At 34.0% G+C, this 27,636-nt stretch overlaps 4 protein-coding genes across 6 annotated transcripts; 2 read left to right on the forward strand and 2 right to left on the reverse strand.

Moving 5' to 3' along the window:
- Positions 1-76: 76 nt before the first annotated feature.
- Positions 77-2,888, forward strand: LOC149740599 (uncharacterized). Its single transcript, XM_089872679.1, has 5 exons — positions 77-937; positions 1,271-1,398; positions 1,705-1,818; positions 2,130-2,176; positions 2,424-2,888. The coding sequence occupies exons 1-5, from the start codon at positions 617-619 to the stop codon at positions 2,675-2,677; spliced, it is 864 nt and encodes a 287-aa protein (XP_089728805.1). The 5' UTR covers positions 77-616; the 3' UTR covers positions 2,678-2,888.
- Positions 2,889-7,621: 4,733 nt separating this feature from the next.
- LOC149740600 (uncharacterized) lies at positions 7,622-17,608 on the reverse strand. The gene is made up of 20 exons (XM_089872661.1): positions 17,466-17,608; positions 16,753-16,834; positions 16,388-16,454; positions 15,843-15,992; positions 15,092-15,319; positions 14,635-14,753; positions 14,169-14,210; positions 13,673-13,777; positions 13,277-13,363; positions 12,605-12,656; positions 12,269-12,408; positions 11,857-11,975; positions 11,400-11,718; positions 10,894-11,061; positions 10,257-10,484; positions 9,728-9,873; positions 9,267-9,424; positions 8,830-8,969; positions 8,393-8,470; positions 7,622-7,799 (listed from the first exon to the last, which is right to left on the reverse strand). Exons 1-20 carry the CDS (start codon positions 17,558-17,560, stop codon positions 7,737-7,739), a joined length of 2,586 nt encoding a protein of 861 aa, XP_089728787.1. The 5' UTR covers positions 17,561-17,608; the 3' UTR covers positions 7,622-7,736.
- Positions 17,609-17,641: 33 nt separating this feature from the next.
- LOC149740601 (carbohydrate sulfotransferase 11-like) lies at positions 17,642-22,248 on the reverse strand. 3 transcript variants are annotated; one of them, XM_089872676.1, is made up of 8 exons: positions 21,995-22,248; positions 21,626-21,714; positions 21,038-21,195; positions 20,134-20,294; positions 19,692-19,810; positions 19,215-19,415; positions 18,657-18,797; positions 17,642-18,301 (listed from the first exon to the last, which is right to left on the reverse strand). In XM_089872676.1, exons 4-8 carry the CDS (start codon positions 20,269-20,271, stop codon positions 17,950-17,952), a joined length of 951 nt encoding a protein of 316 aa, XP_089728802.1. In that variant the 5' UTR covers positions 20,272-20,294; positions 21,038-21,195; positions 21,626-21,714; positions 21,995-22,248; the 3' UTR covers positions 17,642-17,949. The 3 variants fall into 3 exon arrangements, with proteins under 3 accessions (XP_089728802.1, XP_089728800.1, XP_089728799.1); XM_089872674.1 differs by having other exon boundaries at positions 21,028-21,195; XM_089872673.1 differs by lacking the exons at positions 21,038-21,195; positions 21,626-21,714; positions 21,995-22,248 and adding an exon at positions 20,865-21,022.
- LOC149740602 (uncharacterized) lies at positions 22,027-27,482 on the forward strand. The gene is made up of 8 exons (XM_089872669.1): positions 22,027-22,225; positions 23,156-23,336; positions 23,653-23,971; positions 24,297-24,436; positions 24,728-24,860; positions 25,185-25,364; positions 25,621-25,726; positions 26,857-27,482. The coding sequence occupies exons 1-8, from the start codon at positions 22,040-22,042 to the stop codon at positions 27,031-27,033; spliced, it is 1,422 nt and encodes a 473-aa protein (XP_089728795.1). The 5' UTR covers positions 22,027-22,039; the 3' UTR covers positions 27,034-27,482.
- Positions 27,483-27,636: the final 154 nt, after the last annotated feature.

Raw genomic sequence — 27,636 nt, forward strand, 5'->3', positions numbered from 1 at the left:
TGTGATAGTACCGTTGGGTAAGATGGTTACCGTTACTACATAACATAATATCCCCCTAAACGTTTTTTAACAGCCAACAACGCAGTCTTTATTTCATTTCATAAATATTGTTTGTTTACTACCAAGTAGGACGAAAAAAGTTATGAAAATAGACGCCATCTTATCGAAACTCTGAGCTTTGTTAATTGTAAAAACATGATTAAAAAAGTATCCGTCTTACCCCGACACTACTATATGCGGGAACTCGCTGGCTTTATATATACGCATATATAGAGTATGAAACCTTTTTGTGTGCTTAATTTGTACAACCCATTATTGTTGAGAGCTGGGTTCCAGAATCCACCACAAAGTATCTTGTCTTACAGTCTATCAATGATATAATAAGTCAAACACGTTGTTGAACTAAGTTTTTTTGCTAATACTGTGGTTTAAACAGGTCATGCGTTTATTTCAAATAAAGTTAAGAACTGTTGGCCTCACTAACAATATACAAGAGCAGATCATTCATAAATAATGTTACATTGAACCTAGAAGAATATGTTACTTAAAAAATTAGACTAAATTGTATATTTACGGAAAGGTACAATCTTTAAAAAGTTTGAATTCTGTAGAAGTTATGGCTGCAAAAACTGGCCCGGTAGGTGGCGCTGCAACACTAAGTTCGTTCCGTGTGCAAAAAGCATTCAGTATAAACTTTCGTGAAAACAAGCGTCTTCTAACTGAAATTAAACTTATTGAGAATGACCACATAAGGAATATAAGGCAAGTTAAACAAGACATTAAAGTTACGCGTATCTGGTTGGACAATATACGCGAATCAACCGGTTACAGTCAGCATGGTTTAAGGCCAGATTCGGCGGCCGACCATTCGTCGAAAATCGGCCGGAAACGAGGGAAGAAAACCCCGCAGAGGAGCGAAACTGTCGACCCTTCTAACGTGAGTGACGTGGTTTTGAAATTAAATTTAGGTTTACTCTTTGCTTCAATTTTCTGCACATTTTTGTATTAACATTTGAACACTGTGACGCTTCAAATATTTTAACACGGGTATCGCGTATTTTATATTTCATAGATCTTGTGTCTGGTTCACAGTTACGTATGTTTATTTTTTGCTCATATTTCCAACAGCGTATGCCTAACAAATAACAAAGAAAAGGCAATAACTTGGGTATTTTGTTTAAAACACTGGGTCAAAGGCAGTTTTTTACCCTAAACGTTTCCTTAAACTTTATTAAAACCGCTGGTAATCCATTGTTCACGTCACACTCAGCTAAAGCATGACGTCATAATTCAACTCGAAACTATCGATGACGAAGAAGACGATGACGTCACAAAACATTCAGGAAAAGATCAAATAGCTCATGTTCGGTTTGCATGGGAGGATAAGACAAATGAAAAGTTGGTGCAAAAAAAATATTTTTAGTTTTTGTTTTGATGCAAAGTCGACCAGAAATATAGTATACTAAATTTAATATAGTATGGTCATGTTAGATGGGACACCTTTAGCACATAATAATAAAATATTCTGGTCGTGTTTTAAAAAAACGATATATTAAAGTCTTGTGGTACGGTTTTATAATTCTTTGAATGTTTTTTGTTTACTACCGAACGCGACGAAAAAATAGAATGTAAAGGTGTCCCACCCTTTTATACTTTAAGTTATCTTACGTAACCCAATATTTTGCCTCAATACATATTTTGCAGACATGAAAAAGTGGTTCGACCATCCACTATTGCTACTGCTGCTGAGTTCCCAACCACTGGCGGCGCTAGAAGTCACATGAAAAGTGAACCGGCTGATATTCCAACCAATCACATGTAAGATGTGCTTGTGACGTATTTTATTAATGGGTTGTCACAATTTTATGACGTCATGTTTTTTGACGAAAACTGTTTACGTCCTAGACAAATTTGGTGGCGTCATACATTTTTAAAAGAGTGTGTGGGGTAAGATGAGACGTCGTTAACACCCAAATCCCAAGTTTCCGATAGTGTTTTAACAATTAACCAAAACTATATTTTTAATATTTTTTGTCTACTATACCAAATAAGACGAGAAAACAGAATGAAAACATGTCCCATCTTATCAACCCTAAATTTCATTATAAATTATATTTCTAACTTTTCAGACAAGAGAATACTTTAAAAGAGAGGATTAATGAAGAAAATGAAACAGGTTTACTATATGGTTTACACAAGTATATTACATTACCTTTTTATTTGTCTCGTGAGGTGTAATACGAACTCGAGCGGGGTAAACTAATTTAAAATTAATGCGTGAGTAAAATGCGTTTTTATTTTTTCCATACCGTACTTTTTGTTTTATTTTAAATGTCTTACAAAGAATATAAAACGTTTCGTAACAGACGAATAAAAACAATAAAAGTTGGCATTTTTATTAAAAGCTTTAGTGTATTTCTCAGGTTCCAAGAAGCAGCGTGCCCACAGCGCCACCAGCGGACGGAGTAGTCAAGCCTCGCTGACAACATACCAACGAAGGCGTCGATTACAAAATATGATGGTACGAAAGCGAAATCCGCTCGAAATCAAAAAAGAAATGAACGAGAAAGACGGAGTTCGTGTTGAAGGAAAAGTTCGGGAGTATTTGGCTGGTTTGGCGGACCGAATGAAGATCGAACTCCCGCAGTTGACGCCCTGGGGAGTCGATGTTGAATGAATGTAAATAAATTATCCTCGCATTTGTTATTATAACACAGGTATTTTTTTCATACATACGTGCCCTTTTACGAGTTGCCAAAATCTAACTCATCGGTAATTGCTTTTAGGGAAAACTTCTTGCGTAGATTTACATTTTGTACAACAGAATGACACTCGCATAGAAAAAATGTTGTTAAGAATTTCAATACATAAAACATATTGGCACTAGCGATCATATTTTTTAATTACCAGAGGCAGTATTTCATCACTAGCAACAATATTTTGGTATTAGAAACCATATTTTTTAGGTACCAGAAGCAATATTTCGTCATTAGCAACAATATTTTGGTACTAGCAATCATATTTTTCAATTACCACAAGCAATATTTCGCCATTAGCAACAATACTTTGGTACTGGCAACCATATTTTTTAATTACCAGAAGCAATATTTCGTCATTAGCAACAATATTTTGGCACTAGCAATCATATTTTTTAATTACCAGAAGCAATATTTCGTCATTAGCAACAATATTTTGGTACTAGCAACCATATTTTTTAATTACCAGAAGCAATATTTCGTCATTGGCAACAATATTTTGGTACTAGCAATAATATTTTTTAATTACCAGAAGCAATATTTCGTCATTACCAACAATATTTTGGTACTAGCAACCATATTTTTTAATTACCAGAAGCAATATTTCGTCATTGGCAACAATATTTTGGTAATAGCAATCATATTTTTTAAGTACCAGAAGCAATATTTCGTCATTAGCAACAATATTTTGGCACAAGCAACCATATTTTTTAATTACCACAAGCAATATTTCGTCATTGGCAACAATATTTTGGTACTAGCAATCATATTTTTTAAATACCAGAAGCAATATTTCGTCATTAGCAACAATATTTTGGCACTAGCAACCATATTTTTTAATTACCAGAAGCAATATTTCGTCATTAGCACCAATATTTTGGCATTAGCAACCATATTTTTTAATTACCAGAAGCAATATTTCGTCATTAGCACCAATATTTTGGCACTAGCAACCATATTTTTTAAATACCAGAAGCAATATTTCGTCATTAGCACCAATATTTTGACACTAGCAACCATATTTTTTAATTACCAGAAGCAATATTTCGTCATTAGCAACAATATTTTGGTAATAGCAATCATATTTTTTAGGTACCAGAAGCAATATTTCGTCATTGGCAACAATATTTTGGTAATAGCAATCATATTTTTTAAGTACCAGAAGCAATATTTCGTCATTAGCAACAATATTTTGGTACTGGCAATCATATTTTTTAAATACCAGAAGCAATATTTCGTCATTAGCACCAATATTTTGGCATTAGCAACCATATTTTTTAATTACCAGAAGCAATATTTCGTCATTAGCAACAATATTTTGGCACTAGCAACCATATTTTTTTAATTACCAAAGGCAATATTTCGTCATTAGCAACAATATTTTGGTACTAGCAACCATAATTTTCAATTACCAGAAGCAATATTTCGTCATTAGCAACAATATTTTGGCACTAGCAACCATATTTTTTTAATTACCAAAGGCAATATTTCGTCATTAGCAACAATATTTTGGTACTAGCAATCATATTTTTAAGTACCAGAAGCAATATTTCGTCATTAGCAACAATATTTCGGTATTAGCAACCATATTTTTTTAATTACCACAAGCAATATTTCGTCATTAGCAACAATATTTTGGCACTAGCAACCATATTTTTTAATTACCAGAAGCAATATTTCGTCATTAGCAACAATATTTTGGCACTAGCAACCATATTTTGGTAATAGCAACCATATTTTTTTAATAACAGAAGCAATATTTCGTCATTAGCAACAATATTTTGGCACTAGCAACCATATTTTTTAATTACCACAAGCAATATTTCGTCATTAGCAACAATATTTTGGTACTAGCAATCATATTTTTAAATACCAGAGGCAATATTTCGTCATTAGCAAGAATATTTTGGTACTAGCCACCATATTTTTTAATTACCAGTGGCATTATTTCGTCATTAGCAACAATATTTTGGCACTAGCAACCATATTTTTTTAATTACCAGAAGCAATATTTCGTCATTAGCAACAATATTTTGGTCCAACAATCATATTTTTTAAATACCAGCAGCAGTATTTCGTCATTAGCAACAATATTTTGGTAATAGCAATCATATTTTTAAATACCAGAGGCAATATTTCGTCATTAGCAAGAATATTTTGGTACTAGCAATCATATTTTTTAAATACCAGAAGCATTATTTCGTCATTAGCAACAATATTTTGGTAATAGCAATCATATTTTTTAATTACCAGAAGCAATATTTCGTCATTAGCAACAATATTTTGGCACTAGCAACCATATTTTTTAATTACCAGAAGCAATATTTCGTCATTAGCAACAATATTTTGGCACTAGCAACCATATTTTTTAAATACCAGAAGCAATATTTCGTCATTAGCAATAATATTTTGGCACTAGCAACCATATTTTTTAAATACCAGAAGCAATATTTCGTCATTAGCAACAATATTTTGGCACTAGCAACCATATTTTTTAAATACCAGAGGCAATATTTCGTCATTAGCAACAATATTTTGGCACTAGCAACCATATTTTTTTAATAACAGAAGCAATATTTCGTCATTAGCAACAATATTTTGGCACTAGCAACCATATTTTTAAATACCAGAGGCAATATTTCGTCATTAGCAAGAATATTTTGGTACTAGCAATCATATTTTTTAAATACCAGAAGCATTATTTCGTCATTAGCAACAATATTTTGGTATTAGCAATTATATTTTTTAATTACCAGTGGCATTATTTCGTCATTAGCAACAATATTTTGGCATTAGCAACCATATTTTTTAATTACCACAAGCAATATTTCGTCATTAGCAACAATATTTTGGCACTAGCAATCATATTTTTAAATACCAGAGGCAATATTTCGTCATTAGCAAGAATATTTTGGTACTAGCAATCATATTTTTTAAATACCAGAAGCATTATTTCGTCATTAGCAACAATATTTTGGTATTAGCAATTATATTTTTTAATTACCAGAAGCAATATTTCATCATTAGCAAAAATATTTTGGTACTAGCAATCATATTTTTTAAATACCAAAAGCAATATTTCGTCATTAGCAACAATATTTTGGCACTAGCAACCTTATTTTTTAATTACCAGAAGCAATATTTCGTCATTAGAAACAATACTTTGGCACTAGCAACCATATTTTTTAATTACCACAAGTAATATTTCGTCATTAGCAACAATATTTTGGCACTAGCAACCATACTTTTTAATTACCAGAAGCAATATTTCGTCAGTAGCACCAATATTTTGGTAATAGCAATCATATTTTTTAATTACCAGAAGCAATATTACGTCATTAGCAACAATATTTTGGTACTAGCAACCATATTTTTTAATTACCGAAAGCAATATTTCGTCATTAGCACCAATATTTTGGTACTAGCAACCATATTTTTTAATTACTAGAAGCTATATTTTGTCATTAGCAACAATATTTTGGCACTGGCCACCATACTTTTTAATTACCAGAAGCAATATTTCGTCATTAGCACCAATATTTTGGCACTAGCAACCATATTTTTTAATTACCAGAAGCAATATTTCGTCATTAGCAACAATAATGTGGTACTAGCAACCATATTTTTTAATTACCAGAAGCAATATTTCGTCATTAGCAATAATATTTTGGCACTAGCAACCATATTTTTCAATTACCAGAAGCAATATTTCGTCATTAGCAACAATATTTTGGCACTAGCAACCATATTTTTTAATTACCAGGGGCAATATTTCGTCATTGGCAACAATATTTTGGTACTAGCAACCATACTTTTTAATTACCAGAAGCAATATTTCGTCAGTAGCACCAATATTTTGGTACTAGCAACCATACTTTTTAATTACCAGAAGCAATATTTCATCATTAACAACAATATTTTGGTATAAGCAATCATATTTTTTAATTACCACAAGCAATATTTCGTCATTAGCAACAATATTTTGGCATTAGCAACCATATTTTTTAATTACCACAAGCAATATTTCGTCATTAGCAACAATATTTTGGCACTAGCAATCATATTTTTAAATACCAGAGGCAATATTTCGTCATTAGCAAGAATATTTTGGTACTAGCCACCATATTTTTTAATTACCAGAAGCAATATTTCGTCATTAGCAACAATATTTTGGCACTAGCAATCATATTTTTAAATACCAGAGGCAATATTTCGTCATTAGCAAGAATATTTTGGTACTAGCAATCATATTTTTTAATTACCAGAAGCAATATTTCGTTATTAGCAACAATATTTTGGTATTAGCAATTATATTTTTTAATTACCAGAAGCAATATTTCATCATTAGCAAAAATATTTTGGTACTAGCAATCATATTTTTTAAATACCAAAAGCAATATTTCGTCATTAGCAACAATATTTTGGTACTAGCAATCATATTTTTAAATTACCAGAAGCAAAATTTCGTCATTAGCAACAATATTTTGGTACTAGCAACCATATTTTTTAAATACCAGCAGCAGTATTTTCGTCACTAGTAACAATATTTTGGTACTAGCAACCATACTTTTTAAATACCAGCAGCAGTATTTTCGTCACTAGTAACAATATTTTGGTACTAGCAACCATATTTTTTAAATACCAGCAGCAGTATTTTCGTCACTAGTAACAATATTTTGGTACTAGCAACCATAATTTTTAATTACCAGAAGCAATATTTTGTCATTAGCAACAATATTTTGGTACTAGCATCCCCGTTTTTTTCAGTTCCAGGACCAAAATTTGGCAATGGAACCATATTTTTAATATATATTTATAAATTAGATGCAAACCATAGCATAAATGAATTAAACGACATGACAAAGTTGTCTTTCATTTTTATTTAATTTTTCATCTTCCACGACTGGCTAAAACTAGCGAAGGAAAAGAAAATATTTCAGAAATTGCGGAAAGATAGAATTTTATTGGATTTCTTGTTCGTCATGCTCCACTAATTCCAACTAGATAAGCAGTAAGATATATCTTTTCGTTGCTTGTACCATCCTGCATGATAACAAGGTTTTTTTACACTTTGAGACAATAATAACAAGGTAACCTGATACACAAAAGACAAAGCATGGGCAGAATGTGGTATAACTATAAACATGAACAAAAGAACTGATGTTTTTAGAAGTATTTAATAATGATTATTGATTAATAATAAATATAATATATATGTTATAACTTTTACAGATTCACAAAAACAAAGTGTGTTACTTTCTTTTAACATTACTAGACAATCTTAAGCAAAAGTCAAAAAATAAATTTTACAGCATTAAATAACATTACTCCCAGAGACTGTTGGCAATTGTTCAAAACATGATCGGAAATATAGGGTATTAGGTGTTAATTGACCTACAGTACTATATATTGTATTGTATAGTAGGGTGGGGGAGATGGGCACCTTTAGCACATAAGACCCAAACATCCTATTCGTGTTTTAAACAATTAACAATGGTGTATGGAAGTCGTGAGAATACAGTTTATAATTCTTTGAATGTTCTATGTTTACTACCAAATGGGACGAGAAAATGGAATGAAAAGGTGTCTCATTGCTCCCACCCTACTATATCAACAATTACAAACACACTAATTACCTGGGATAGGAAAACTCGTAAAGAATTCAATCCGTCTCGCCATATAAGGTTGGTCATGAAGTGCGAAAATTTGTTTGGCTGAGAATAAAATTGTTATTAAAGTATGAAAGTAATGTCGTCAAGAGCAAAAGAATCTGTTGCTATGAAAATGGAACAAACAAAAATCAAGTTCAACCAGTTGTATAATAAAATATTTATGTTTCTAATGAATATGTAAGGGCACAGTGACAACCTGTAGTATATTCTGTTACTTCGGCTACCAGGCATATTGTAAATGTTCTTTCAACAGCTCATATAGTATGAAAAACATAGTGTATTTCTGCCAGGGCAGTTGAAACATTTTTTAACTTTTTTTTAATTTTTGTTTTTTTTATACCAGATGAGCTTTCAGATCTATTAAAAAATGTTAACAATATATGATAAACAAACAGCCTTACTTCTTTCGTTGGCATGACAGGGTCCATGACACCATTGTTGATAGTGACAGCATGCACGTGACACGGACCTCGTAATCTACATTTGATTGACATGTTTGAGCCAGTAAGACCATGAACGGAGAATAAAACAACACCTTGATCTGTTGACGAGAAATTATTTTATTAATTTATTGAATCTTACAACTTCTATCTTCGACCCAAGCAAGGATGTCTCATTTCTACTAATAAAAAATTATTGAAAAAATTAGAACATCAAAAAAACTTCAAAAACTTATAAAATCCAATCGTTATGTTTTTTTCTTCTTCTACTTTATAAGTCTTTTTAAGCTGGTAGTTCCTAAAGAGTTTACGTGAAACAGTTAGGCTGGAGAAATCTGTCATAGCGCTGATCAAACTTTTGTATTTATTAATAAATTTAAAACAACAATCCAACTTACTTGGTGGAATACTTTCGAGGTCGCAGTTGAAGTTTGTATGAAGAAGAGCTCCTTCCCGGATGTTGTGGAACTTGAGAGGAAAGATTGGGGATCCGTGAAGAACAAGTCCGAGCTCGTTAACATGGGATCGGATGCAAGCATCAACGGAAGATTCAATCCTGAAAGATATGCGGGAGTTTTATTATATTTTTATTTTCAACTAATTATTTTTTAGACTATTTTTTTTGATTAAACGTTGTCCACATTTAAGAATTCTTGATGTGATAAGCATAAACATAACGTTATGGGGTCTGATTACGTAACTTATTTACCCTCGCATAGCAGGGCAATCACATTTGTAATAACACACATGTTCTGTTTCATACAATTCATGCCAGCTGACGAGCTACCAAGTATATATTTTTGTGGGTGAATATTTTTTACAGAAAAAACACTGTTTCCACTTATGACATCACACATACCTCTGTCTGTGTTTGTTCACCATCGAAACAACAGGAGCTGCCGAGCGACTCTCTAAGCTCAACCCAACTTGTGGTGACTTTAAACAAGGATCTGCCCCCGCTTGGAGGAGACAGCGAGCTATTTCATAATGTCCGTTCTTAGTTGCCTGAATTAAACCATAAGTGTAGATGTAAAATATAAGCCAGAGTTGGCCTATTACCCCAAAATGAATCTTTATCAGATGGCATGGGAAAATTTAAAAACGAATTGTTATATGGTTAATACATCATACATGCCTTTACGAAATGAACAATTGATAATGTTTCTTGGTCTTGAGGTAAAGGTTCAACTCTGATTAACTGTATTCATAGTTAACCTATCAGCTATCTACAACATTAAAGTGTTTTCAAAAAAAAAAACCAAGTTCAATTTTCCACATTCAAATCAATATTTACAAAAAAATAGAATATCTTAAACAGCACGTTTATAATATCGAACAAAAACTTTGATGTAATTAAACAATTAAACAAAATTATTAATCCCCTTTACCTTCATAAGTGCAGATTCCCCTGCAGTGGTTTGCAGATTAACGTACGCCCCGTAAGTGATAAGTATCCTCACTGTAATACTGTGACCTTTTTCAGAAGCGAGTATCAACGCTGTCTGGTTAGTCTTGGTACGAGCGTTTACTTTCGCCCCGTAGTGACATAAAATTTTAACAATCTCACTGAACCCTGCTGTTGAAGCTATCATGAGCTGCGTCAACCACATTGAATCCTGGGGAGAATTTTGAGTTTTAATTTGAATAAAAAGGTAAGAAGAGGCGGAAACATTAGGGATGTGAGTTAATGGGCCAACCCAGGCCTAAATCCTAGGACCCATGGCGTGCCACGCTGCAAGACCTCACAAAAGTGCCTGATCAAGGTGGAGAATGCATTATAGTTTATTAACAGGTTAAAAGCTGTTTAAGCAATAAAATTAAGTTTCTTTGTATTTGATGACTATGAGAGCAACTTCACTTTAAAAATAACACCCCAGAATTTCACCAAAATTTCAAAATTGGCACCTATACAGTTAGGGTATGAGTTAATTTAAAAATAGATTTCAGGGTTTGGGGCCTATGTTTCCCGGGTCAACTTTTATTGATTTATTTTTTCAAACACACATCTTCCCACGCCCGCATTACCTGATGTTCCAAATTATACATCCTCCTCTTTGACTTGAGCACCTCAAACACCATCCCATAGTTATTAGAACGAATATATTGACGAAACTCTGCGTTTGAAACTTCCGAATCAACTCTGCAAGGGGGTTCCCCACTCTCATGATGTTGTTCAATATCTTTAGTGGTGATCTGGAAACATAAAATTTAATGAAAATTTTTTTTGTTTTATGGAGTTTAAAAAAAAAAATTGAAGAAAAAAAGTTTTTTGATAAAGTGTTTTTTAATTTTTAATATAAAAAAAGCTTTGTATTAATTAGAAAAAAAAGTTTGTTAAAATAATTTGTTAAAAATAGTTTTTACACAAGTTTTTATCATTATAAAGGAGACTTTACACCTAGAAATAACCTATACACCTGTCACCTAGAGATTTACACAGTAGCATGTTTTCAATGATATTAATTCTGCTGTAAATATAAAGTAATATAAAAATACTTTGACATGTAATACAACAAAAAAAGTCACTGTACCTCATCTAACTGTATGTTGACTTTCATTTTCATAAATTCTGCCATTTCTTCGATTTCTCGTAATTTCAGCAAAACCCCGCTTTCTTGGAAGGGTGAAGGAGGGGATTTCCCCTGACCCTCTTTAGGTTTTTGAGAGTCCAATTTTGAAGTTTGAGAATTTTGTTTCTCGCTCCCCTTTTTTGATTGTTGCGTCACAGGTTTGTTTGTGACATCACAAGGAGAATCCCCAGATTCAAATTCTTTTTGAAATGATTCAAATATTGATAAACTGCTTGCTCGTGATGAGGTCGCCGTTTTTGGAGACTCTTTCTCGCTTGTGCTGAATAAAAAAAAAAGATAAAAATTAAGAAAAAAATTAAAAAAGCAGAAAAAAATATTACAAAACAAACTAGCTGTATTGTTTTATCAACATCATACAGTCTCTTATCTTGCTGTTGTTGTAACAAACAGAACAGACCTGTTCTTCTTAATCCTCCTATGTTTTAAATCCTTCTTTCTGCTCTGGATGTTGGGAAGCATCATCGGAGCAGTGTCCAGCTCCTGCATCAACTCAGAGAAAGCATCTGGTCGAGATAACTGATAAAGAAGAGGAAGAATTTGAAATAAGTAAACAATTTTTTTTCAAGGCTTAAATTTAAACTTGCTTGTGTTCAAAGAATTTGAAACTTGCAAAATCGCATTTGAGGTTGTGTAAAAAATTGTGTCGTTGCAATATTAAATGTCTGTAACCAAAAACCTGATAAAAAAACAATATTAGCGAAATCCTAATTTTGTAAATATCTTCTTTAAAATAAATGAAGCTAGTACAACAAAATTAAAACATATTACAAGAAAAATGAGACCACAAGGAATTATGAATCACTGTTTACCTCAATTGTTTTTTCATTAGTTTCCACTGTTTGTTTTGTTTCTTTTGCTTCCTTGTTTTTCAATGAAGCATCAAATATTGAGTGAACGTCAAAGATTGTTTTATTTTCATTCGATTCGGATTCGACTTTATGAACTGAATCTGAAACCATTGATTTTTGATTATGAAATCAATTTATTAAAATAAAAAAAAATACCTTTTTTTTAAAAAATGTATATACATGAAAATCAATCTATATATATATAAATAAAAAATCCGCCACCTGCAAAAAAAGTTTATAAATTCTATATATACTTAAATAATCCTAAAAACCATAGTTGGAAAAAGATACATTTACCTTTTTTCTTTTCTTCAACCTTAGATATAGCTGGTACATCGTCTTTATTGTCCTGTGGTGGAAGATTGTAATTTAAATTATGTATATATTTATTATTTTTTTTTTTTTTTATTTCTTATGGGTGAGGTCAAGGACCTGGGATTTAGGCCAGATTTGGCCCATTACCCCAACACCTGGAAAGCCCATTGAAGTCCTTCTTGTGTCCGGTTGTGTATGGTTTTTATTTGATATGGCTTACAATTTGGACAACCCATTAGTGACCGCTGGGTTGGAGCAATGTCCGTTAAGTGTCTTGCCCAAGAACACATACGCCGATCAGTTTTAGTACCGCTGCCGAGCGCCGAACCGGGGACACTTTGGTTTCGATGCAGGCACCTGAACCACTGAGCTATGGCACCGGACAGTATGTATATATAGAACTATATTTAAAACTGGTATTTTATTATGATAAATGATACCAAGTTTAGTTTCTTTTTCGATAGAGATTGACTCAAGTATAGCATAGGTATTCTATATTTCAATTTACATATGAAAGCTAAACTACAATCCGCACATTTAGGTTATATTTACAATTTATGCTATATTCGTTAATTTATTCGAAGAGATAAATAAAAAAAAACAATTTTTTGTGATTTTTAAAATAAATAAAGGTCAAAACAGAAACAGTGTTACCTCTTGCTCTTTTTTATCTTTGGAAACACTGGATGATGTTGGTTTAACATTCCTATCCTTGAGTTGTGTTTCTAGGTATTCCAGAACCTTTAACATTGACATTGGTAAGTTGAGAAAAAATGGTAACCAAATTATTTCTTTTATAAAAAGTAGTACAAAAATGTGATAAAGAAAATATAAAAAAAATGCAAATATGATTTATTGCTGCCTTGTACAATTTAAATCTATACAGATCTTGGGGAAAACTGCGTTCAAACGACAGATTAAAGTCCTAAAATTTTACCCCCAAAATTTAGTAAAAAAGCAGTTTTAAACTTTATTTACATCACAAAGCATTACAACAAAACTCCTTGTTTAACAAGTTTTTAATACTAGATAATTCATAACGTAAAATACCGGACTCATTGGTTCTTCGCGAGCTTTTCCTGTGTCTTCAGCAACTTTTGGAGGACTTTTTGGTTCTTCTTTTTCTTCTACTACTTCTATATTGCTTTTCTCGGGCTGCAATAAAACAATTCCAGAGTCATAAAAAACATAAAATTACACAGATTTCAATCTGATGAAGTCGATCAATTAGACAACTACACAACAGTTAGCCAAAAAAAATGTGCTGGAAGAGCCAAACTACAAACACTTTTCGTTTAAATTTTGTCTCCTTATTGTTCAGAAAGTTCCATGTTAAATATATTTGTGGGACGTCATCTGTACCACTGTAATCGAACCATAAGGATAGAAACAAAATGATCATAAGAAAAATGATCATAAGGAAAAATGATCATAAGGGTATAAATAAAATAAAAGGGTAACATTTTTTTAACAAAAGTGACATTCACAGCCCATCTGGCTACAAGGGTCCAAAAACACTGATTCAGTCTAAATATCTACCACTAACCTTAGGGTCAACAGAAGTTTGTTCTTCTATATCCATATTTATCTGAAAAACAAACTTATTTACAGTTTATATATTAACATCATTAGATGGAGGTTAGTATTTAAACTTCTGGAACAATCAGTGCTACATGGGGTAATAAAACAAACAGTGCTAATCCAAAGTATTAACACAACTTTTTTTTCTTTGATATTCTTAAAATAAAAAGTTTTTAACTCAAACTAGAAACTAGGCTACTCCTTTCTTTGGCTTGCTTTATTAAACTTTAAAAATTTCAGACAAATTTTAAGTAACAAAAACGAAATACTAGTTTGGTAGGTTCACTTTCAACTTAAGAAACAGTTAAATCTTTACTTAAACTATGCCTTAGCTCTTAGTCCCTTCTCTACACTGTTGTATAAACTTTTCTCAATTTCTGGTTTAACTAAAAAAAATAATTTAAGTCCAAAATAAATAAATAAATAAATACCGTTTCAGTAGCTTCACTTTCCATTGGTTTGATCTCTTCAATTTTATCAATGGTATCTTTCGTAACTTTTCTTTCTTTGTTTTTTGGTTTCGGGCCACGTTTCTTGCCACTCGAGGTTGCTATGTACAGATCAGGTTTACGAAAGTATAGTTTTGTTTTAAATAAACAGCAAAAATCAAGTCTAATGCTGTATCTAAGTGACGTATATTTAATTACATCATTAGTCTCCGATTTCAAGTCAATTAAACAATAAAATGTACCAGTAAGCATTACCCAATGGGCTAAATTGACATTTCCCATTTAAGTGTGCTATAACGCCACACTTTTTTTACTTAACAGCATTACAAAATAACTAGTTCAACTTTAATTATATAACAGCTTTAGCAAGATCCAATTTGGCTAGATAGACAGATCACCCTCAAATAAATAATTATCACATTAAACAATAAAAAAATACCAGGAGCTGGTGAAGGTGATCCCGGAGACGCAACATCCGCATCAATTGATCCTCCAGGCTTTCTTCTTGATTTGATCTTGGAGTAAAGATCACCAGCGAAGAGATCAATCTTCCCTTTTTCCAAGTTATCCCAGAAAGGATCCTTGACTTGCGGTTCCTCAAATGAGGATGAGGAGTCAGATGACCCTCCTTCGTTATCATCATGGACTGCTTTCTTAGTTTGTTTCTCTGGAAAATAAAACTTTCTGTTAAATTTCTCTAGTCATAAATAATATATATATATATATATATTTCAAGTTTGTTTTGTCTGGGAAAATAAAACTTACGGTTGAGCGTGATTTAAGTTCTCTTGCCGCAAATATAAATAGGCTATATAAATACTGTTTCATTTTATTATTTAAAAAAAATAAGATCGAATCCGAGTGGGAAATGTGACAAGAGCTACACGAAAATGAATATTTACATTATTATAGACCAGTGCAGGAAAACACTTTTAATATTTCTTGGTCAAGCGGAACAGATATTAAAGTCAAAAGAAGTTTAAGAAGTTTGTGGCCGTGAAATGTGGCAGGGAAAAGTATAAAAGTGGACTGGCCCTCATTACCCCACGTCCCACAAAGCATAAAATGGGTGGCTGACCTCATTAGACCTATGAGTGCGCTACTGTTAAAAACCACAAAAAAAATTATAAAAGACACAAATGGAGTTGGTAGTACACAACCAGAATCTTTCAGAAATTTGATTATCATACTTTCGGTTAACTGCTTTCGAATAATTCCCTTCGAACGACCCCTGCCGCGACCTCTGCCACGACCTCTACCACTCCTTGTGGCTCCTTTTTGTTGAGTCTTTTTCTTTTGCAATCTTCTGTCATCACCAGAGTTCTCATCTGATGTTGATTCTGTGAAAAATAAGGACATAACAATTCCAGTGCATTGCTATTCCAAGTAAATTTCCTGCAAGAAAAACGGAATTGTTTGGCGTTACTTTATAGCATTATTAAAACTGTACAATCTGTTGTATGTGGGTAAGGTGCTACAGCATGGCAGGCCACGGGACATGAGAATTAAATATCACCAAGACAGCCTAGGTGCTACAATCAATTAAGGCAGCAATGTCATAAGTACCATAGGACACTGGACGCATAAGCATCGGTTTCACTGTTTGCTTACTAAAATGCATAGTATGAAATATAAAACAAAAATGAGTACAATAAAAAAAAGATAAAATGAATGGAAAACCATACAAAAACTTTGTACAATCTACTGGTGCAAGGTTATAACATCATAAACTGACCAACAGATAGAAGTTCAACATGGCTTTCTTTACTTTTCTTTAATTCCGCTTCACGTGCAATGTAAGTCTGAAACAATATTCAACATAATAGGCAGATATAAATTAATATACACTGGTAAGCTATAGGCCTATAGGCTTTACTTTTTTCATTGGGAATATTTTTTCATAGATTCAGGTAAATTTGGGATTAATTTATTAAATTTTAATATGACTTTTAATATATTGATATTAAATACCCAGTGCATAGATTTTTTTTCCGAATTTACAAAATTTTGCAGATTTTTAAGAAACAATAATAGATTACTTTCTTCAAACATTTTGGTTTTATTCATTTTCCAATCCAGTTTGCAAAATATGGCACCCACGTTTAATAAATCTTCACAACTCAGTAAATTTTCTTTTGGTTCCCAAGTATCAGAATCTGGTCCGTAACCTTTCCATCTTACTCTGTTTATACAGAATGTAATATTAGTGATACAAACAGTCTGCTCCCCATAGATTAGAGAAACAAATTTGTCATCGCCTCCTAGCGGAAAAAATTTTCCGTCTTCTCTGTATAGCTCCATGTGAAAAAAATACGTATTCAATTAAGTAGGATTTCCTATTGTGGCTTGGAAATGTAAAGGTTTGCACGCAGATTTTTAATAATAGAACGCATGCGCGCGAAAAATAACCGTCTTGCACTCGCGAGATCTCGTCAGGAACTGCCATACTCTGCAGACTGGCATTTTCTGCTAACCACTAAATGTAACTATACTAATCCCCAACTACTAACCCCTATAACCACTAACTACCAATAACCCCTAAACGCGTACAGTGACTTTTTAACCCCTAATAACCCCACTAACATTTACCCCTATAATTACCAACCTTTTTACAAGTCTTATAATTGGAAGTTGTAAGTTAAACGTACTACAGTATTCTTCACCAGTGCCCAAAACACTAAATACCAACACAGGCATTACATTAGAGATTGTGGGTTAGTGGTTAAACGTATGTTATATAGGAAAAGGACAGTTTTGTCAAATTATATCAGTGGGTCAGTAGCCATTTTCTGTTAAAATTACGATTGAATTACCTGTAAAATGTCTTCTTGCCGTCTACAACAATATTATCAATAATTTTTTCCACCTCATAAACATCTTCACCGGAACTATAGTCAGACGAGCTCATATTTCTGTAACAATATCAACCCCTCTAAAATCTCAAAACATTCCCGCAAAATAATAATAACACACGGTGGTTGCTCATAAGAGTGTTGCGCATACATGCGGTTGTATTTTATTTGGGTTGCTCAATCGAACGTATCAATAAACATCAATGAACGAAGCGTATCATGTTTTGAAAAAACGGTTAGTAAAGACGCTTTAATAGCTTTAAATATAATAAAATAAACACCTTGTTTATTGATAAAAGTTTTAAAAAGCTAAATGCATTTGTGAAATTTTCTAAATATAAATTTTGCGTGTGCAATTTCCGAATTTTTAAAGCAGTAAAAATGCATAGCAGTAAACACACAAATAAATTGCAGAAGTCGTCAATGGTGAGGTAGCGTACGAAATTTATTCTGCCAATGGTTTTACATCATACAGGTCAGGGTTGTAGCCCAAAAGTGTAAAATCTTCCTTATAAATTTCCTTTAAGATTTTAATTTCATCTTGCGAGATTTGTCCAAATGCCACCTTCGTGTCTTCGGTTTGCGTTGCCGACTTCTGAACAGGGAATTTAATTTTGCTGTCCTCTTTTCTGTCCCATTGAAGATATTCCAGTAGTCTACTGGAATCATTGGCCAGCGTCTCGAATCGCATGATGTAGTCGTAGTTAAGTTGACAAGGGTGGCAAAGCTTAACCTGTGGCAGCCAATGCACGTCTAACTGGTCTCCTCGACCTTCTTTGTATTCTTTTATAATATACCTGGTAAACGGATTAATGGATGAGTGAACGAACGAATTGCTGATAATTTTTCGCTGATAATTTGTACAACCCATTAGTGACCGCTGGGTTGTAGCTATTGCCGTTAAGTGTCTTGCCCAAGGACACACACGCCCATAATGGTAGCAGGGACTAGCCTTGAACCCATGAATGAGTGTATGAATGAGTGATGAGTAAACCAATGTAACAAATTTATCGTCGTGTGGCTGGAGAACAACAGACTTTAGAATGTGGTGTTCTATATCGATGTAACCTTTCTGAGTTGTAAAAAATACCTTAACATCTTCGAAAACGAATAGTACAACTTTCTTATGTAAACTTTGATTATAATACTCACCGGACAAACTGAACGAAGGATATTTCCCCGGTTCTGAGAATGCGCATGTATTCCATTACTTGTTGCTTCTGTGTTGCATTCATTTTATCAATACCCGGTAATTTGGAAACCATCCAGTTCGGCAAATATGCGATATTGGTTCTAAAATATAACGGTATAAGATAAGTAATTTGCTATATGCTATCCTCACACAAATCAGCGTTCTTAATTGTTAAAAACACAGTTTGGGTAATAGGGGATATTATATATGCTAACGGTATCAATCTTAGTACCCCTCAGTCTACTATATAGTGGGGTGGGGGAAATGGGAAACCTTTTTATTCTATTTTCTCGTCTTATTTAGTAAACAAGGAAAATCAAACAATTATAAAATCATATCCTCTCGACTTACGTAGACCGTTGTTAATTAATTAAAACACAACCAGGATATAACTGGATAATATGTGCTAAAGGTATCACGTCTCCCCCACCCTTCTGTACTTTAACGATTTTACTAAATTGAAATGTTTTTGCTAACCTAGTGCTAAAATGGGGTAGACTATGCATAAATACACTTACCCGTATCTTAACCCTTGCATATATTCACCAGCCTGTTCACGCGCAATCATGACACCAACGCGATCGCGGTATGGCGTCACAGAAGTTTTACTTGTGAGTTTGTCATTAAAAGCTGAGACCAATCTTTCGAATGGATGACGTGTGATGAAAAACGTCATGTAATTACGTAAGCGGAACCAAGCCAAAGTTTCGTCAACGTTTCTGGAATACGAGATTGCTATGAATCACAAATGCATTGTTGTGATTTAAAAAAAGCTATCATTGCCAATTGGATTAGTCGTAAGTCAAGGAATACTATGTGTATGAAAAAGAGAACCCGTGTTATAATAATCTTTATAGTATATACTCTATACTCTATACCATATTAATTGGCACACTTTGCAATATAAACAGATTAAATTGAACGTAAAACATTCTTAACAAGACTACAACATAAAAAAACTACGATCAACGAGTACAAGCTGAAAAATAGCTTACTGCTCAAAATGAGTGTTCGGAATATCGTTGTAATCGAGGTTGCGGAAGTCGTCTATGCTTATGTCACCAATGTGAGACCCAAGTCTCAGAAAAAGCAATTTCCATGCAGTACTGGCGACCTTTTTTAAAAAACAACTATATAATTTTTTCCCCAAAAAAATAAAATTCCAATATTTAAAAAAGTTCTAAAGTTGTTAGGTTAAACAATTTTGAAAGGGAAATTCGATATATCTGAAAGAACACATTTATTATTCTCATAGTAAATGGGCCACAAAAATACACATAGTTTATGGGTAGAGATGCTCAAATGTGAAAATAGACCATGCGACAATGCTTAAGTCGTTTCTAGATTCTGTTTTATTTTGTTGGTGGTAACTTTAGATCACATTTGAGCATCTCTATCAATCTAAAACATGTTTTCGTTGGTATGCCCTTTTATTACCTTTGGGGTGGCGCAGTATACGGCTTGCAAATGATCGTCGTATTTGAAACGGTGGGATCGTATGGTATAATTGTGTCTTTCAATTTGATTACAGCGATTTCGAGTGTTGAGAATCCTGTTGAAGTATGGCTGTTCCATTGAAATAGAATGAATGACGTTTCCTGCAAGCTTGCAGCGTAAATAGAAGTCGTTGCAGCATTTATAGAAGGATATTTGACAAACTAGTTTGGCAAACGAAATTCCGAAGTCAAATGCATCAGGTTTTAAAATTCAATTGGCTATTTTAACTTTTATTCCGAATGGGACAAATTCTACGTTGAAGTAGGATTATCAAGTTGACATATCACCACTGTAACAACTGGTTCCATTCGCATGATTAATTATTTTTTTAAATGCCACAGTTTACGTAAGTAAAGTTTAAAAATGAAACATGGGACACCTATTCATTCTTTTTCCTTGTCCCATTTGGTAGTAATCAAAAAACATTCAAAGAATTATAAAAAAAAACCGTTATAAAACCTTAGACTCCTATATATACCATTGTTGATTGTTTAAACATGATCAGGATATTTGGGTAATATGTGTTTAATGTGTCCCATCTTCCCCCACAGTGCTTATATACAACATTTGTAAATAATATATTTGTAGATTTTAAACTGAACCGGCTAATTATCCTTTAGCTTAATGTTATAACAGACTTCATAATAAAAGTATATAAGAGCAATTCTTACCTTTGCCTTTATGCAAACTCAAGTAACTAAAATCTGAAATTAGACTTAACAACACGGTTGCAAAACAAAAATACAAAATCAACGCACGAAACTTGTTGTCCATCCTATTTCGAAACATTACACCAAAAGTACAACAGAAAAGTTGCCTAAAATACAAACATACCAAATATTACCAAAGCAAAATCTTCCAGACAGATCTCGCTTTTTTTCCTTCTCGTAACTTCCAATTTTTAATTGCTGGGTTTATTGAAATCGGTCACAATAATCCACTTTTAAATTAACGACGAGTAAGAGGTGGTATTTATTCCTTCTTTGTGTGGCTTTCTTTAATCTAGAAGGTATATAATACAGTGGGGTAAGATGGGTACCGGTAGCACATAATATCCCATATTTTCTAAACGTGTTTTTACCGATTATAGCAACGATTTTCCGTAGCGGAAGTATTTTATCTTAACAATTTTTAAAAGTTCAAGGTTTTTTAAAAATGCATTTGATTGACACAAAGCAGGAACCTACGTGCGTACATTAAGTGTCTGGCAATATTTTCACACGTTTCTTTGAGGTCGTATGGGTTTGCAAGCAAGCCAAACCGGTGTTAAGAGTTTGTTCTTCAACAAAAACAACTCGAACCTTAATTAGGTCTGGACTAGAATCGCTAATTACGCCACCGCTGGCGACGAAGATATTATTCAATATTGATCTAGTGATCATATGGCAAGAGGTGAGTGCAAATACATTACGAAATAATAAACATCAGCTACCTCGTTGAAGCGTCCTTGTTCATTTCTTAAAAGGTTTAGATCCAGGTAGGGGCAACACGGTACACATGGCGTGATTATCAATTCTTGGCCTAATATAAAAGGAAATGAGTCTGAATTAGAAGCGTATTGCTCAATTGCAGTCTGAGGTTACTTTCGGTCATACAGGTTCCCACGACAGCAAGACCCCAGGTTACTATAGTTCGCGAAATCGCCATCATGCCACCGGGGACCGAGCGGAAGTTTTACTACGTCACTTCGAAATGAAGTAATTCGTATCCTGTTTTTGCTCAATGCAGGTCGTCGCCGCTATTACCGTTCGCTGCAGAACGATCCAATAAGCTATATATACAGCAACGTACACCACCTTACCTCACACTGCTGCCTCTGTAAGCTACGGATCACTTCAAGATCATCATGGCCCGTGTCTTCTTTTTCATCATTGTCCTCGTCTTAGCCAGCCACAGCGACGCGTTTCTAAGCCGACTTATAGACCGAGTTCAGAAAAATTGGATGACCTCTTGGGAACGGATGAGGGACCAGCAGGTTCGACCAAGACTCTTCGCTCAGTTGAATTTGAGTGGAAGTCCTACACTCGTGCAGGTAGGTGACATCAAAATCGGCCTGGGAGCAATAAACGACGATAAGTAATTTTCACAATTTCAATCGTTAATTTGGAGATTGATTGAAAGAACAGTTTTGCATTTCGTCAGACTGCTATGCTTAGATTATTTAAAGCTGGATTTATTTTTTTATCGTGTTTTGTGAGTATTTTGCGACGTGTACCATTATAAATATTCAAAGTTGTATATTATTCCGATAGCATATAAAAGTCTCTTTATATGAAAGAGAATACGTAAAATCTGGGCTAGTGGTATTTCATACTGTCCCTTAAACCTGTTAAAAATCAACCCCGGTTTCGCTAAGTACGTCTTTGAACCGGGTGCGATACGACTGATAGGTTTGTAAACCGACAACGTTAGATGAGACACCTTTATAGCGCATAATTTCCAAATATCCTCATCGTGTTTTAAACGATTAACAACGGCCTGTGGGAGTCGTGAGAATACGGTTTTGAAATTCTTTGAATGTACTTTGCTTACTACAAAATGGGGCGAGAAAATTAGTAAAAGGTGTCCTATCTTCCCCCACTCTATCACCCTGATTGTGGGATAATGTACAATGTTGGACAGACTATTAGGCGTCAAACAATATTATTGACCTCCGCGGAGTGATGTGGAGAATTTCACTAACGTGACTGGGCGCTGTCGGTTAATTATTTCTCGGCACTTGTAACCTTCGATCAGCAACTCGTATAGGGTTCAGGTCACACTGTTAAACAAATTAAAGCTCTGTTTGGGATTTCTATATCTAATTATCAAGTTAAAGTAAGAGCTTTCGATACCCGTGTTTTACGGACCCTTTTCAATTAGGCTTTTTTAAGGTTTCGTTTGGTTTATGGGACCGGAGTTAGGTCAACTATTTATACTTATATGCGTTATATCTTATCCTGCTATTCTACATGTTATATAGGCGCTGGAAAGCGATGTAGGAAAAGTAGACCTGGCTGTGAGTTTGTTTAACTCAACTTCGCAAGAAATCGGTCTTCTTCGGATTGAGAATATCGCCGACTGGCTTCAACACCGGGGGGCGGTATCGAGCAACATGATCGGTCGGGAAATGGGGTGGCCGAACGCTGTTGGAAGAGTTGAAAGTAGGATGACAGGCCTTTTTTATTGCCTTATCAGCTATACTGAGATTTTAACATTTTAAATAGAGAACTTAAACACAATCATACTTGATTATGGTCTCGTTGCAACGACAGTCGTGGTAACAAAGGTGCAATTTTTACACCTCGTACCCGCCTATAAATTACTATACCTAAAAATTCTAAGGTGATTATTTTATATGTATTTTTTTCTCTGTATGTCTAAAGACCCATTACTGGCCAGTCGCGGTTGAAGAACAAGCAGAACTATATCTTATTATCCTATAAACAATATAGTAGTATATATTATATTATTTCACAGACGACCTGATGCCGGACAGCGAAACAACATATTGGTGGATGACGTCAACATTCTACCCCCCACAAGGCACCGAAGGTCAAATCGTCCTCTTGCCAGTTATCTACAACCAAACGTCCCCTCCAACGCCGATGTTCGTATCGGAGGAAACTAACAGAGGAGATTGGTATTACTCCATGATCGATTGGGTCGACATGAACCAGGACGGTTGGCCGGATATTGTGACGTCACGGTCACGTGGTATGCCGGGTTCGATCAAGTTTTCCGAGCTCATATGGTTGGAGAATCCGGGTTATAGATCGATATGGTCAAGAGTTGGAAGGTGGGAAATGTTTTTGGCGTTATGTTGTGTTTGGCGTTATGTTGTGGTGTGGTTTATGAATGAGTATGTATGGGGAGTTTCGAGTGATGTAGCTTGGAAACTGTTATGGGGTGAATTCATAACTGTCCTTGAAGAGATGTAACTGGCCATCGAGCATGGTGAACTGTATTGATATTCTATGTGTGTTTGGTGTATAAAAACGCCCATGTTGTAACTTAACAGTGAGCATGACATGTGTTTAGTGTATAGCAAGACTCTCGTGTCATAACTCTACAATGTAAAATCTTATTCACAATAACTTAACAACACATTACTAACCGTTCAGATGGCGTTCACATCCCATTACAAACGGTCCTGACGTTTCTTTCCGTATTTTACGAATTCCTCTTCCGTCTGGCAGCAGTCGGTTGGTGATTATTGGAGCGGGTTACTGGGACAATAAGTTATACGCTGTATGGTCTGACGGTAAGCTAATAACCAGTATTATATTTTAACTCTTATGTTGTTAGTATAATGGAATTACCTTTTATGTAAGCAGTATAATACTGGTTAAACTTATACGTTTTCGTATCCCTAGTTTCTACATTAGAGTGGGCATAGGTTGTTGAAGTACAAATATTTTTTTTAATAACCGGTTTCTCATTGGGATGCATTTCTTTGTTAAATGGCCCCAGCAGAGCGTGTTAATTAAGACAAAGTGTTATGTATGATAAAAAAATAATGGAAAAGGCTATAACGTTTTTTCTATTTAAACAGATCCAGCTGAAAATTGGGCAAATGTAGATTCGATTAATGAACGAGTGATTGACAACCACGGTTGGTTCTTCGATCTTCAAATTGCTGACATCAATGCTGATGGGAGGGATGACGTCATAGTGTCAACATGGGTGTAAGTTGGATCGGAGGGGTGGGGTTTTGGTGTGGTGAAAAAGAGGGTTTACAAATGCCTTGTGTATTTGGGTAATGTATAGGAAAACTGACTGAGTGTAAGGTATTATTGGAATTGTGTGTTTTGCGGTTTGAGGTTAGGGTGAAGATATATTGGTTTAAATGAGGAATAGTACGGTCCAAAACTATTTACCATCTTATATAGTTATAAGTTAACTTCACTGATTCATAAAGAAGTCCTTCTTCCAAACGATACAGTGCGTAGAACTTTTTTTATGCCCAAGTATTCTTTGGCGTAGTGAAGTAAAATATTTTATTGTTGCAGGCATGGATTACAACAAGGATCTGTTATCGTATATGAGATACCTTGTGACTTTATAAGAGATAAATGGAGAAGACATACCTTGGTGGATGGTGCTGTAGAGATTCCTCTCCCTGATCTTGGATCTGGAGGAAAAATCAACATCTTTCATCCAGTGTTGAGATATAGCTCGGTGTCTGCAAGGTAGGACCGAATGAATATTTTTTTATCGAGAGTCGTTATAACTTAGAGTAACGACAGTCGTTTAACACTGGTGTTTTGTTTCATACACCTCGTGACCGCTTATGTGTTACCACGTTTGTAACTTTGTGGGTAATTAGTTTTTAAACTTTGAGAGTGGTTAAATATGCGCGAAGTTTGACACAAGAGGAGCGAAAAATAGTTATCAAAAACTATTTTTGATTGAGCTACTTGAATCATAACATTTGCTATACCAAAGGAAAAAGAAACCATTTATTATTGTATCTGGTGACGACGATGGAAGAGTTTATGTTCTTATTCCGAACTCTAAGAAAACAAACAACTGGGAATACAGTAGTCACTCAGTAAGTATAGACTACTAGATATATGATGTTTTAACGTTTAAGCACTATAGTTGAAAATATCCAAAGTCCATGTGACCAGTGAGAGTCCGTTTTACATTTAACATAACACAGTAAAATTTTGAAACATTTTTGCATATACTGAAATAAATCGAATCAGTATAGTCAGTATACCTATATGTCATATCCACGTGCTTGGATTAAAACAGCACCAATTTAAATTTTCAAATATTTTTGTTTTTCTGTGAACCGTACAGACTGTTTTATGACGACACAGTACCAAAACGATATAGTCTGAGAACTCTCGAATTGTAATTAATAATACGCCAGAAAAAAGTTATGATAATTTCTCCAACGATTTACCAAATTTTGAGACACAAAACACATCAGTAAACACTTGAAACTCGTCAGAGTTGCGGGGGCGCCTACAAAATGTGGTTTGGCCCAACCTAAAAACCGTATGAGCTCATAACACGTTGTTTTTAAGGAAATCTCTTTAAAGGTTATGTCCCCACGCCTACGTTAGTAGAAGGTTAACCAGCGATAGAATGACTCTACAATATATGTAGGTGTATTATACAACACGGTGGATTACTATATCCGGCGTTTTCGTGTTCATTTTGTTTACTTATACACAAACACACCCGTATGAGTGGAATTATACACATTAAAGCTTAGTACAGAAACTACACACATGGCAATTACCTTATACCCGTGAACGAAAACAAGGATATCAGTTGTTATATCAACTAGTTAAACACGTTCAACAAAACTGTAACAGTAGACATGACATTTAAATGTACAAGTCACTCCCGATTTAGGCGGTCAGTTCTAAACTTGATACACGTATCAGTAGTATATAGGACAAGCCCATGCAGATTATACTTAAACACCGGATACTTTTTATAATGGGGTTATGGATACCACTGGCACATAATGTTCCACATTTCTGATCGTGTTTCGAACAAAAACAAAGCTCTCCTGGAGAGTCGTGGGGATATACGTTTATATAATCGTGTAAACATTTTTGTTTACTACCAAATGGGATAAGAAAGGAGAATCCAAACCTAGACCATCCTATCCCAACCCACTATACGACTTTTCTACCAAAATACTTATAAAATCTTTTACAGATTTACAAAGCAGCTGGACCGGTAGGGGCGCTAACCATCGATGATTTAAATCATGACGGATACGCGGAGATTGTAATTCCGGTCGTCGAGTCAAACAAACTGGTTTTCTTCACCTACGACCCAGCCGCTATTGGACCACATTACTTTGTGGACGAGACAAGACCCGGAATGATATAAATAAATTAAATTTCAAGAACAAATACCGGATTTCTAATTTTAATATTTACACGATTTGATAATTTTTTATAATCCGGGTATTTAGTAGGGTGTGGGAAGATGGGACCTTTATGTTTTATCGTCTCATTTGGTAGTTAACAAAGTACATTCAAAAAATTATAAAAATTTTGTTCTTATTACGAATCCCATAGAACGTTGTTAATTGTTTAAAGTACAATCAGGATATTTGTATATTTTGTACCATCAAGGTGTCCCGTCTCCCAGCCCCCACCCTACTATATTACAAACAGTATGAAAGATATGAAATTACATTTTATTAAATGCCGTTGTCAGTGTTGCAGTCTTTTACGAAAAATTGTTTAACTTTTTTACAGGAAAATCATTATTTTCTTCAATTAAAAGTTATATAGTTATACTGATACTCAATTGCAAATAAAGTCATAATGTTATTTATATTTGTACAACCGGTGTTTTGAAATGGAACACTAAAGCAGAATATAGCCTGCTACTAATTACGTTGTACTATACTTCTCTGGCTTTGTTTTTTTCGCAACAGCTTATCACAATGCCAGAGATTTTGTCCACAGAACAATCATACAAAAA

This window comes from Ciona robusta, chromosome 2 (assembly GCF_009617815.1).
Source record: "Ciona robusta chromosome 2, ASM961781v2".
In the NCBI taxonomy this organism is placed as follows: domain Eukaryota; kingdom Metazoa; phylum Chordata; class Ascidiacea; order Phlebobranchia; family Cionidae; genus Ciona; species Ciona robusta.